The sequence below is a fragment of the Bos indicus genome, chromosome 9 (genome assembly GCF_029378745.1).
Source record: "Bos indicus isolate NIAB-ARS_2022 breed Sahiwal x Tharparkar chromosome 9, NIAB-ARS_B.indTharparkar_mat_pri_1.0, whole genome shotgun sequence".
NCBI lineage: Eukaryota > Metazoa > Chordata > Mammalia > Artiodactyla > Bovidae > Bos > Bos indicus.
Genome location: NC_091768.1, coordinates 52,806,828 through 52,820,003, shown reverse-complemented (window position 1 = coordinate 52,820,003; position 13,176 = coordinate 52,806,828). Strand labels below are relative to the sequence as shown.

The following is a 13,176-nucleotide window of genomic DNA, read 5'->3' as shown; positions in this document are numbered from 1 at the left end:
GAACAGGAGTTTTTTTTTTTTTAATTATTTTACAAAGTCAAAGGTCTGGCTTCATCTTATTTCTAATCATTTTATAAGAGAGGATGGGGATAGTCTTAACCTAATTATAAATGTTGTATAAAGTTATTTATGTATTGAAAAATACATAAATCATCACTCTGAAAGTAACTGTTTTGAAATACTCTGAATACACATTTTCATAAAAAAAGAGAATACAAAACAGAACTCAGATGGGTTGTTTATCACCTATACAACCTCCCAACACTACTTAACATCTTTGCATTTCACTTCAGTTGCTTCATTTCAGTTAGTCCTTCCTTGCTGCTAACATACCAATATTATTTTAAAAACAAACCCTTCAAGATAATTTCAGCACAAGTATTTAACAAATAATATAAATAAATGTTTGTTGTCATCAAAGAATTCTTAAGCTGGAAGGGATCCTAAAAGTAATCTAATTGAAGTTGAACTCCCTTACTGTGTAACTGAAAGCTAGTGAGAAAATGATTAATGACTATGCTTAATGAACTTCCTTTTAAGAAGAATACCTCTCTTCATTTTCACTGACTGGCAGCTGTGACCAGATCTACATTGGTCTCTTAGGCTTGCATATTTATTTTATTTTCCCTTATCTTGATATTCTTATTTGAATCACCCTGATTGTTCTATACCATTTCTATTACTGACTGTATATTTTTTCTGTTGGGGTTCCTCAGATCTCTTATGTAATGCAGACACTTAAAGACATGGAAATCAAAGTTCAAGGTGATGAAGTCTCTTGTTCATCACTGCACAAAAGTCAGATCTTTAAAAACCTAGTGTGAAGAGGAAAGCTATCATTAAACTAAAACTGTAATAATAAAATAGTGTCTTACAGATTTAGCAATATTAATTGTATAATTTCTTTCACAATGGTGAGTGTAGAAAAATCATTTCCGGATAAGTTAAAGCAGTCCTATAAAAACCATTTTGACAAAGCAGCAGCAACATTGTTTTAACAAAAGTTTCCTACTATTAATACAGTCAAAATGTGGATACACAGAAAAGTAACAAATTGTCCCAGTGAAAGTATACATAGCAAAGATCAGTTTTTATTTTGGAAATGCTCACCTTCCTTGTGAACTAATCTATTGTGGGTTTATATTAATGTGTATACCTGAAATAAAAACACTTACCTATTTTGTAGGAAATGACTTAAATATCTGGCTACAACTTGGGGCCAGATGATATCATCCCAACCAAAGAGTTGTATCATTGATGTAACTGGCTGAGGCTGAAGATCTGATGGGGCTGTGCTGGGCAAATCCATTGCCAGCAAAGTAAAATCTAGATTTAGAATGAGAGAAACTTACAGTGAGAATGTAAAAAAAAAAAAAACAAAACCCCACTATCTACCTTAAATTATGTTAATAGTGATTTTTTTAAAAATCAGCACTAAACAGTAAATGTCACATTTTAGAAATGTAGAACAGAAAGCTAAAACTGAACTAAACTCATATCATCAAAGAAATTTCTGTGCTGATTATCTGCATCTCCAAGAAAGGGTCTGGAAAAATCTGTCTCAGCATCATCACAATGCATCTGTTATAGAAAGGCCCTTCAAATGGTAAATTAGAAAAAAAAATTTATTGATTGATTCACTGCAGTCACTTCTCTTGTTGTGGAACACAGGCTCTAGGAGCACGAGCTTCAGTAGTTACAGCTCCCTGGATCTGGAATGCATGCTCAATAGTGGTAATGCACGGGCTTAGTTGCTTCAAGGCATGTAGGATCTTTACAGATCAGGGACCAAACCCATGTTTCCTGCCTTGGCAAAGGATTCTTTATCACTGAACCACCAGGAAAGCCCTCAAATGGCAAATTCTAAACCTAATGGCTCTGCTAAAGAGCCTCTTTCACCCACATGATCCATTACTAAAAATATTTCTAGCATCCACTCTTTTCCAATCAAGTTAATTTACTCATCACCTACCACAGACACGACTGAGCGATCTCCACTTTCACTGACCACAGATGAAGAGCTCTAACTCACCATGGACACTGGACATTTTCTTCTAGTAAACAGTGATTTCCTACAATCAATGATACTCCACTTCCCTCAGAACTCAAAAAGCCTAGGAACCAGAATGTCTTAGATCACCATGGTAAACAAATAGACTTTATTTTGTGATTTCCTGGGATTCCCCAACCTAATTTGTAGTACATCAATTTATGTGCATGTGCACTCAGTTGTGTCCAACTCTTTGCAACCCCATGGATTGTCGTCCACCAGGCTCCTCTGTCCATGGGATTCTCCAGGCAATACTGGAGTGGGTTGCCATTTCCTTGTCCAACATCAATTTACGTTTGTCAATAAATTATTTATTAAGCACTGCCTCCTGTAGTGCTCTCTCAAATGGTGGCTATTTATATCTTCCCACACTCTCATACACTGGACCCACAGAGGGTGAGCAACTTCTGGTCCATGCTGCTGCTTCTAGACCATTGTCCCTTCCTCTTCTTGAAAACCTCTGGCCCTGAGTCTCAGGTCATCAAATCATACCAACGCTCTCTTCGTTGCACCTGTCTACTGTTCCCTCCTTTGCCACCTCTCATTCCTTGAAGATTGTAGCTCATGATCATCCTTTCTAACTGCAGTCCTTTCATAGTTCTTGATGATTTTTTTTTTTTCTCCCAGTCTCTTGGCCTTGAACTTCTCTCCTTCAGTGAGACTACTTTCCACTACTTTAGCCACTCACTCCCATGGTGATACAGAGAACCTGACACTGCCCGTAAGTACAATATCACTGAAATCCCTACTTTGAAGACCCCCTCTTTCTGACACCAAATCAGCTTTCCAACTCTCCTCCTCTAGGTTCCCAACCCCTCCAGCAATCCTTTGATTCCATCAGGACCTACGATTCATTAGTCCTACAAACTTCCCTATATTCCTCACTGACTTTGTGCCTTCCTTTCCCCTTTCAGGCAACTTGACTGAACGCTCCATCATTATACTCATTTTCATATACCATCAATTCCCTTGCCTCTTACTTGATTCACTGAACTTGCCTGGGGAGAAAAAAAAAACAAACACCATCTGTTTAATTACAATTCTTTGTCTTCTCCCCATAGGCACCTATGACCAGTATTAAGGGGCCGGTGAACAACTGTGTGGCCTGATTGCACTTTAAATTTATGACTGCAGATGGTAAGCGGGTCCTTAGAGCTGGCCATCATTCCTACCATACTTCACTAGTCCATTTGGTCTTTCATTCTCCTAGAGCATTCCTGCAGACCTTCTCTCCTCTCTCCACCATCAGTCGGCATCTCCTCCCCATCTTCATTTTCAGTTAATGACTTTTACTACTTCACGGAGAACTGAGAAGCATCAGAAGAGAACCACCACATCTACCCTGCCACCTCCAAGCAGACCCATTTACTCTGCCTTCTCTTCTGCTACCACAGGAGATCTGAGGCCGAGTCCTCAATGAGATCCCATTTCTCCTGGGCATTAAAACACAAATGACTCTCTTGCAACATCAAGTTTTCTCTCACTCCTATACATTCCTGTCAGCATTATAAATATGCTGGAGTTTCTCCCATGTTATTAAAAAAAATTAAAAAATAGAAACCCTCCTTGACCCCATCTCCCTGTCCAGCTAACATCCCCGTTTTTTTCTACTTCTCATAGGTGTGTGTGTGTTAGTCACTCAGTCGAGTCTGACTCTTTGCGACCCCATGGACTGTAGCCTGTCCATGGAATTCTCCAGGCAACAATACTGGAGAGGGTTGCCACTTCCTCCTCCAGGGCATCTTCTGACCCAGAGATCCAACCTGAGTCTCCTGCATCGCAAGCAGATTCTTTACCATCTGAGCCACCAGGGAAGCCTCTTTTAGTGGTGATACTCAAAAAGATTTACTTATGTTTGCAGCCAGCGATTCCTCTTCTCGCATTTCCTCTTGGATATCTTTAATGGGCCTTGGCCTCTACCCACTACAGCAAAAACCTAGTGACCTTTGTCCTACTACATCCAGTGACCAATTCTCAGGCCTCATCCTAATTGACCCATTAAACACATTTGAATTGATGATCACTACTCTTTCCTTAAAATGCTCTGTAATTTGGTTTCCATGGCATTACACATAATGGGTTTTCACATCACCTCACTGGTATTCCTCTGCAGTCTCCTTTCTTGGTTCCTTCTAATCCTATAAATCTGAACATGGGAATATCCTGGGACCTGTCTTCAAACTTCTCTTTTTACTACTTACTCTGTTAGTAGTCTTATCCAGGTCATAGCTTTATAAGACAATTTGCACATAAATAGCTTCCAAATTTAAATCTCCAGCTTGGACCTCTTCCCTGAAACTCAGGTTTATTATCCAGGGGTGTACTCAACATCCCTACTCAGATTTTAAGGCATAGATACCTATCTATCTATCTCTGTATCTCCCAAGTCAAAATCCAGGTCTTCACTCATTAAAAATTTCTTCCTGCCACAATCTTTCTCATCTCAAACAAGGGTTTCTCCCTTTGTCTATTTTGCTTACCATATCAAACCCACTTAGAAAATTCTGTCAGCTCTACTTTCAAACTGGAAATCTGACCACTTCTCACCACTTCCACTGCTCCCACTGTGGCCCCAGCTGTCCATCTCTAAGCTGTTACAAGAGTTCTCTATGTGACCTTCCCACCTCTCGATAGTCTAATCTCCATCCAGCAGCCAGAGCAATCATATCACCTCTCTGCTCAAGACTTTCTAGTCTCAGGGTAAAAGTGAACATTTTTACAACTATGTATAAGCCAGAAGAGAAAGCAGTTCTACATAGCCTATGGATTGCGTCTCTGACTACTCTTTCTCCATTTCTTATGCTGCAAGAGCTTTGATGGCTTCCATGTAGTTTCTTGAACACACCAGACATGCTCTTGCCTCTGGATTTTTGCATAGCTCATATCTGCATAGCCGCATATCTCACCTTCTTCGGGTCTTTGCTCAAATAAATGATACCTATACATGTTTTCTGGGCAACTCTTATTTAAAATTATAACTTGCCTGTGATCTTTCCTTGTGCTTAATAGATCAGTTGTGTCCTACTCTTTGTGACCCCATGGACTGTAGCCCGCCAGGCTCCTCTGTTCATGGGGATTCTCCAGGGAAGAATACTGGAGTGGGTTGCCATGCCCTCCTCCAGATCTTCTCAACCCAGGGATCGAACCCAGGTTCCCTATCCCTATCCTTTTCTATATTTTTCTTTTTCTCCATTTATCATCATCTGACATATTACACATTTTACTTACCTATGTTCTCTTCCTTCCCTAAGAACGTGGAGCTTATGCATGAAAAAAGGAACTGTAATTCTTTTTTTCCCATTGATAAATCCCCAATGGCAAAGTATTCATTAACTATTTTTTAATGCAGGAAATTTTTGCCTCCTGTCTTTACTGCAAAACAAACCCCAAACCCACATACATTTGCTTTATATCTATATTACTATTTATTTTCAGGACCTAAGACAGTACTGACTAACGTGTATCATTTTGGTCATTAAGTGAGAGTTGGGATGATGAATGGTAGAAAGATAAGTCATATTGACTAGTAATGACTGCTTTGGTTAAACTGAAAGTCAGTATTTATTTTCACAGACATTCCAGTGGTTGCAAAAGCACTGCCTGTCACAGTTCTCCAATCTGTGTATCGCTGTAAAGTCTTAATTATGGAAGCACTACCAGAATTCAAAATCTTTTCAAATGTATATCATGAAGTCTTTTATGTAATGCTTTTAGCTCAGTTTTCCTTATTCACACTAGGGTAAAATAAACCTTGGTTTAGAGCTTAGGTTTTTAAAAGCATTTACATTTAAATACATTAAACATCTTCTTAAAAACCGCATTTAAATACATGTAGTCACCATATTGATCTCTATTCCAGTACTTCTTAACATACGTTGGATAAAATATCCCTTTGAAAAAGATAAAGACTTCTTGTGGGAAAGTGCATATGTGAATATATATATTCAAATTCTTGCCTATAATTTCATCTGATTCAGAGTCCATTAAAGTCTAAGGACATGTCTATAGGCTAATAATCAAATTAAGTAAAAATTACAACCTAAAATAGAATCTAACAGAAGTCTGAACAGTAACATTCTATGTACTCCATGTCATTCTGATCTCATCGGCTTTATGTTGAAGTGGAATTCATTCCATCTCTTTTTGCTCTTTATTCAATTTCATATTTCACTAGGTATCTGCACATACAATCTGAAAATAAACGACCTGAACTAGAAGTCAAATGCTGTTTTACTTTCCAAATAATGCATGAATAAGAAAAGCTCATGTAAGTACAGTAGTTTTAAGGTTAAAAATGATCTTTTTAGCAAATCTTCTTAGTTTTTACTTTTACTAACAGGAAAATAATAAACAAGCCAAAGAATCCTAATTTTAAAATACATAATTCTTTTCTTCCTGGTTGTCAAAATATTTATTACACTGTAATAAAATAAGAGTTTGCTACTAAGCAAACAGAAGAAAAAACTGACCGAGTCTGCAAAATGAGAAACTAACTGGCAAATAAAGAACGCTGACCTGCGGCTGCATCCGCAAGTTGTGAGAGAGGCACTATCTGCGACATTCTCTGACTCTTCAGAAATGAAAAGAAATGCCTCCACAGCGCACTGGCAACTGCAGCAAGGTGGCGCTCTTTAGTCGATAATGAAGACTGCACACTGAGGTCCCCATGCTCCCTTTGAAGTTCCTGACGCAATTGTTGATGCAGACTCCTAAAAAAATAAATAAAAATACAGCTAACACCCAACAAACAAATACAAAATTTTTCTTTAAATACATTTTGGGGTTTTAACATTTACACCATGTGAAAACTGAAGGACAGTTCTATCTAATTAAAACCTTTATGCCAAGACATTATGCATTTCTGGTTATTTGATGGATGAACGATGGCATATTAAGTACCATAATGTTAATGTTAATTACTAATGTCAAGCATTAATTATATGCTTTTTAATATGTCAGATCTAAATGAGAAACAGGCAGCTTCAAAATGAAGGTTTGCATTTTGCAACTCGCTATGACAAGTGATTTTACTTACAATCTAGACATAAAAACAAAATTTTAAGCCACTTCTCCTGTGAGCTTTAGGTTATGATGTACCAAGAGGAAAGTATTTATGGCTTATATGTGATATTTTAAATTAAAATACTTTTCTTGTTTAGAGCAGACATAGACATTAAGCTGGAATATAAAACTGTGCTAGATACAACATTATTAGTCTTTTGGTCCAAAAAGACCCATAATCATTTTCACATGGTAAAAAATAATAAAATCATTCTTCTCCAAAAATCAGTAAAACGTGAATTCAATACTGCCTCAAGTTTTGATTTGTCATTTACTCACTTTTCCTATGGAAAACTGAGACATCTCTAAGACCTTAACAGAAACATAACAGGGGTGAATACCAAAAGATTTTTCTAGTGATCTGCAATAGAAGATAATGCAATATGCCCAACAATTAATAATATTATTTAAAACTAAACATGCAACTATGATGTTATTCCTGTTTCTGTATATATAACTGTAATGTTATTTCTATTTCTGTACATATAACTGCCATCTCAATTGAGTAGACACAAATGCATACACAGCACCCTTATATTTGTTTTCTTCAATTGAAGAGCAAACAGTGAAAATAAACCAGTGGAGCTAAGCCAGAATACTTCCTTTGATAGTAGCAGTATTCCATTAAGAAAAATGACTAGTACTTTAAAAAAAGAAGGAAAATTACATTAAGTCCAACATTCCTGATGCTTTAAATCAGTTCATCAAGAAGAAGTGGACACTCAAAATAACTATATAAAATACGGAACTAATGCACAGATTTAAAGCAATTCCACAAAAAGATCAAAACTGGTGGCAAGACCACATCATCGTATTTTTCACATAACTATAAAAGAGTGAAAAAGTTGGCTTAAAGCTCAACATTCAGAAAACGAAGATCATGGCATCTGGTCCCATCACTTCATGGGAAATAGATGGGGAAACAGTCGAAACAGTGTCAGACTTTTATTTTTTGGGGGCTCCAAAATCACTGCAGATGGTGACTGCAGCCATGAAATTAAAAGACGCTTACTCCTTGGAAGGAAAAGTTATGACCAACCTAATAACATATTCAAAAGCAGAGACATTACTTTGCCAACAAAGGTCCATCTAGTCAAGGCTATGGTTTTTCCAGTAGTCATGTATGGATGTGAGAGTTGGACTGTGAAGAAAGCTGAGTGCCGAAGAATTGATGCTTTTGAACTGTGGTGTTGGAGAAGACTCTTGAGAGTCCCTTGGACTGCAAGGAGATCCAACCAGTCCATTCTGAAGGAGATCAGCCTTGGGTGTTCTTTGGAAGGACTGATGCTAAAGCTGAAACTCCAGTACTTCGGCCACCTCATGCGAAGAGTTGACTCATTGGAAAAGACTCTGATGCTGGGAGGGATTGGGGGCAGGAGGAAAAGGGGACAACAGAGGATGAGATGGCTGGATGGCATCACCAACTCGATGGACGTGAGTTTGAGTGAACTCCAGGAATTGGTGATGGACAGGGAGGCCTGGCGTGCTGCGATTCATGGGGTCGCAAAGAGTCGGACACGACTGAGCGACTGAACTGAACACAAAAGTAAAGATTTTAAGTATAAGTTATATAACATTAGGACTCTATGTCTCTCTACACTGGAATTCTTGGATAACTAGAGACATAACTTAATGCTACTTGCAGTACTGGGGGCAGTTCAAAACACCTGGAGAAAGAATATCATAGTAATCAAGTTTCATAAAAACTAACCAAATATCTGCTATGTCCTCTTCCTGTAAAACTTGCCTGAGATGCTTTCAACTTGAACTAGTGGCTAAAGATTATTTCAGGTCCTTTAGCTTTGAGTAAGATGAATATCAAACCACTAAAATCCATTTGGCAACTAACTCAATTGCCTATATCAACAAAGCAAAATTCATGGGTACATTTCAAGACACTGGAGTTCAAGTGAAATAATACCACCATTTGCAAAACCCATCTAAAGCTTTTTCAAGTATACTGGTCTCAAAGGATAATAAATAATTTACTATACTTGGGTAGCACGGATTTTACTATTTCTAAATAAAATAAGCCATTTACTTCACTCTTTAAAATCGATTCTCCAGGAAGCGGTATCATTTCCGATCATCCTTTATGAAGCTGGAAATTCTTTAACTAAAAATCAGAACAATTCTATGAGATGGGTGTCACTAATCCTCTTTATAGAGGATAAAGATGATAATGATATCCCCAAAGGTCACATGGCTAAGAAGAGCTGGCCCCATAATCTGAATCAAAATCTGACTCTGAAGCCCATACTTTCCCTTATACACTAAAACACACACCCTGTAACACTAAGATGTGCATGTGTGTGCGCTCACACACACAATTAAAACATTGATCAATTTTCTTCTCTCCCTACTTGGATTGAAGAAATTTTACTAAGCTTAAGAAAAGAAGCTGGAGAAGCCACATGTAGCTTTGCTTTGTAAAGTGGTAGGGATGTAGGTTTTAAGTAGAAGACTGACTTTAAAATCATTTTGGAAATATACATGCATAACCAACCCACTTATGTTCTAAAAGATCCAATATAGCAGAAAAAAAAATCTGCTGAATGTCAAGTTATTTAAATTGCAGCTTTCACAGAAACAATAGCAACATCTAGCATTTACTAGTACTTACCATGTGCCAAGAACCACACTAGGAAGTTTGTAAGCACTGTTTCTCACCCTATGAGGTAGGTATAATTATGATTCAAATCTTATAAAATGAGGGAATTGAGGCAACAGAAGTAGCTTGTGTTGGGTAAAACTGCTGGTTATTAGCAAAGCCACTCAGAGCTGTGTGACCTTAAAAAAAAATGAGTTACCACCCAAATTTCATTTTCTAAAGAGTTAAAATTAGGAAAAATCATTTATTATCCACCTACCAGGGTTATTGTGAAGATTACATGTGAAGAATAACATCCTCAACAGTGTTCAGGAACCTATCACTACACTATGTTGTTGTTTAGCCCCTAAGTTGTGCCAGACTCTTTGCAACTCCATGGGCTGTGGCCCACCAGGCCCCGCTGTTCACGGGATCTCAAAGGCAAGAACACTGGAGTGGATTGCCATTCATTTCTCCGGAGTATCTTCCTGACCTAGCGATGGAACATTCATCTCCAGGGTTGACAGGTAGATTCTTTACCACTGATCCACCTGAGAAGCCCATCGCTACTCTATGGAAATGCCCAAACTTGTACATACCTAGTTATCCAGGTCTTCGTAAGCTTCTGTTTTATTAATAGCTCTGGTATCCTGCTTCTTTGGGCTTACCTTCGTTAGTTCAAGCACTTTCCTGATCCTGTACAAAGCTGTTCTTGTGCTCTACTTTCCAAGATTTGTTTTCCTATTTTTATTTCCATATTACTTTTTGTAGTGATTTTATATATCTCACCCTCCCACCTCCCCATCCTCACAAAGACATACAAATATACTGAGGCATCTATTAATATGACTGGTAAGAGCTAACAGAAAGCAAGGGGGTTAAAAAAATTAATAACTGAATTCCTTTTTTAAGTTCTACTTCAAAGCCTGCCAACTTCAATCCACATCAGTGAAAAATATAATGGGAAGCTCTAAGTTAAAAAAAAAGTTGTTCTAAACCACTATGAGTGATGATTCCAAGTGTCTGATGAATGTAACTAATGGAAAACTGGATGGGAATCAGGATACTCTACCATTTTTAGTTTCAATTAAATTTACTAAAAAAAGCCCAAAAAACCTCAGGTACTTTGGATCTTCCTGTTATTCTTATTCACATCTATAAAACAGGGCTATAATCTGCTTTACCACCCAGAAAGAGTATAAGATAACCAAACTAGTGAAATTACCAGAAAGCAAACAACCCCCACAAAACAAGGATTTAAAGCTGGAAGGTATCTTAAAAATCATTTAATCCAATCCTGTCTTCAAAAAATAAAAACAAAAATAAAACAAAAACAAATTCTAGGTATAAAGAGAATACTGCAAAGTCTCACTAGAAGATAATGGGAAGTCCTGCCCCACAATTCTGTGCATATCCAGTTACTAGGGAGACGCAACAGGTCAGAAACCAGTCTGTTGAGTGGTAGCCCAGGCATATCCTATAGGGGCTCCCTGGAATGGGGGCTCCATGTATTTGTGTGTACATGGACAAGGAGGTGAATGGGTGGTAATGATTGAGTGAATATGTGAGGTCAAGGCAAGGAGTCTACTGGCTGTTTTGACTATTAAGCGATGATAAAAAAAAAAAAGCCCAATACTGGCAATGATGCTTCTAGTCATATATAATGCACCATTGTATGCAGGACAAGAAGCAACGGTTAGAACCGGACATGGAACAAAGGACTGGTTCCAAATTGGGAAAGAAGTACATTGAGGCTGTATATTGTCACCTTGCTTATTTAACTTTTATGCAGACTACATCATGAGAAATGCCAGGCTAGATAACTCACAAGCTGGAATCAAGATTGCTGGGAGAAATACCCAAAACCTCAGATATGTAAATGATACCACTGTAATAGCAGAAAGCAAAGAGGAACTAAACACCCTCTAGATGAAAGTGAAAAAAGAGAGGGAAAAGCTGGCTTAAAATTCAACACTGAAGAAATGAAGACCATGGCAACTGGTCCCATCACTTTTTGGCAAGTAGATGGGGGAAAAGTGGAAACAATTACAGATTTTCTTTCCTTGGGCTCCAAAATCACTGTGGATGGTGACTGAACCCATGAAATTAAAAGATACCTGTGACTTGGAAGAAAGCTATGACAAATCTAGACCATGTATTAAAAAGCAGAGATAATCACTTTGCTGACAAAGGTCTGTAGAGTCAAGGCTATGGTTTTTCCAATGCTACATACAGATGTGAGAGTTGGACCATAAAGAAGGCTGAAGGCTAAAGAACTGATGCTTTTGAACTGATGTGATGAAGACTCTTGAGAGTCCCTTGGACTGCGAGATCAAACCAGTCAATCCTAAAGGAAATCAACCCTGAATATTCACTGGAAGGACGGATGCTGAAACTCCAATACTTCCGCCACCTGATGCAAACAACTGACTCACTGGAAAAGACCCTGATGCTAGGAAAGATTGAGGGCAGAGGAGGAGCTGACTGAGGATGAGATGGCTGGATGCATCACTGCCTCAGTGGACATGAGTTTGAGCAAACGCCAGGAAGTAGTGAAGGACAGAGAAGCCTGGCATACTGTGGTTCATACGGGAGCAGAGAGTTGGACACGAGTAAGAGACTGAACAACAACAACATAGGAATAAAAAGCTTCCTCAAGGTGTAAGGAAAAATTATCCAAATGAACACTTGTGTAGGAGATAGAAGACTAGTCTGTGACCCCAGAAAACTAAGACTTAGTTTTTCATCTGTTAAATGGGAATACTGCCCTACTATATCCTCTATAGAGCTGCTGAAGTGTCAAATTACACAACTTAGGTAAAAACAATTTATAGGCTATAAGGCAAGGTAATATTTACTTTAGTCTTATTGTTATTCATTCCAATTTCTAACAATCATGTCCACACATTCAGTAGAGCATTATCTAGAAAGATATAGGCTTTAGAGACAAGACACACCAGAGAACAAATCCTACTCTCTCAACTACTAGTGGATGGCCATTTCCTCAACTGTTACAAAAACTCCCAAATAAAATATATTCGACAAATGGAATAATGGAATATTATTGGCCAGAGAATCAAAGACTGTTTAGTGAGAATATATGTGTTACCCTATTCTGCTTTTGACCTTTATTAACTAGTTTAATTCTGTAGGCATTATTTTTCCCATTTTGTAGACAAGGAATCTAAGAACAGAAAGAGTAAATAATTTGACTGGGCTATACTGCTGGTAAGCAGCAGAGACAGAATTTGAATCCAGGCAGTCAAGCTATCATGCAACTATGCTACAGCTACTCCAAATACCATTTTACTACCTGTAAGTATATTACTATATAAGTAATACATGTCTTAAATGCCATTATTTCTGTATTCATTCATTCATATGCCAAGTTTCTAAAAGGGGTAGTTTCAAAGCAATATAACATCCAATCCTGATGGCACAAAAGATGCACACATATTCAAAGTTTAATAGTTCT

The 13,176-nt window shown here is 37.8% G+C and overlaps 1 protein-coding gene across 2 annotated transcripts in view; it reads right to left on the bottom strand.

Annotated features, from left to right (window-relative positions):
* Window positions 1-13,176, bottom strand: part of MMS22L (MMS22 like, DNA repair protein) — a 129,476-nt gene that overhangs the window by 36,970 nt on the left and 79,330 nt on the right. For both annotated transcript variants that reach the window (XM_019967329.2, XM_019967330.2), the window contains exons 15-16: window positions 6,566-6,759; window positions 1,176-1,326 (exon numbers count right to left, since the gene is read on the bottom strand). In XM_019967329.2, the coding sequence (XP_019822888.2) occupies window positions 1,176-1,326; window positions 6,566-6,759 (345 nt within the window). The remainder of the gene's footprint in view (window positions 1-1,175; window positions 1,327-6,565; window positions 6,760-13,176) is intronic.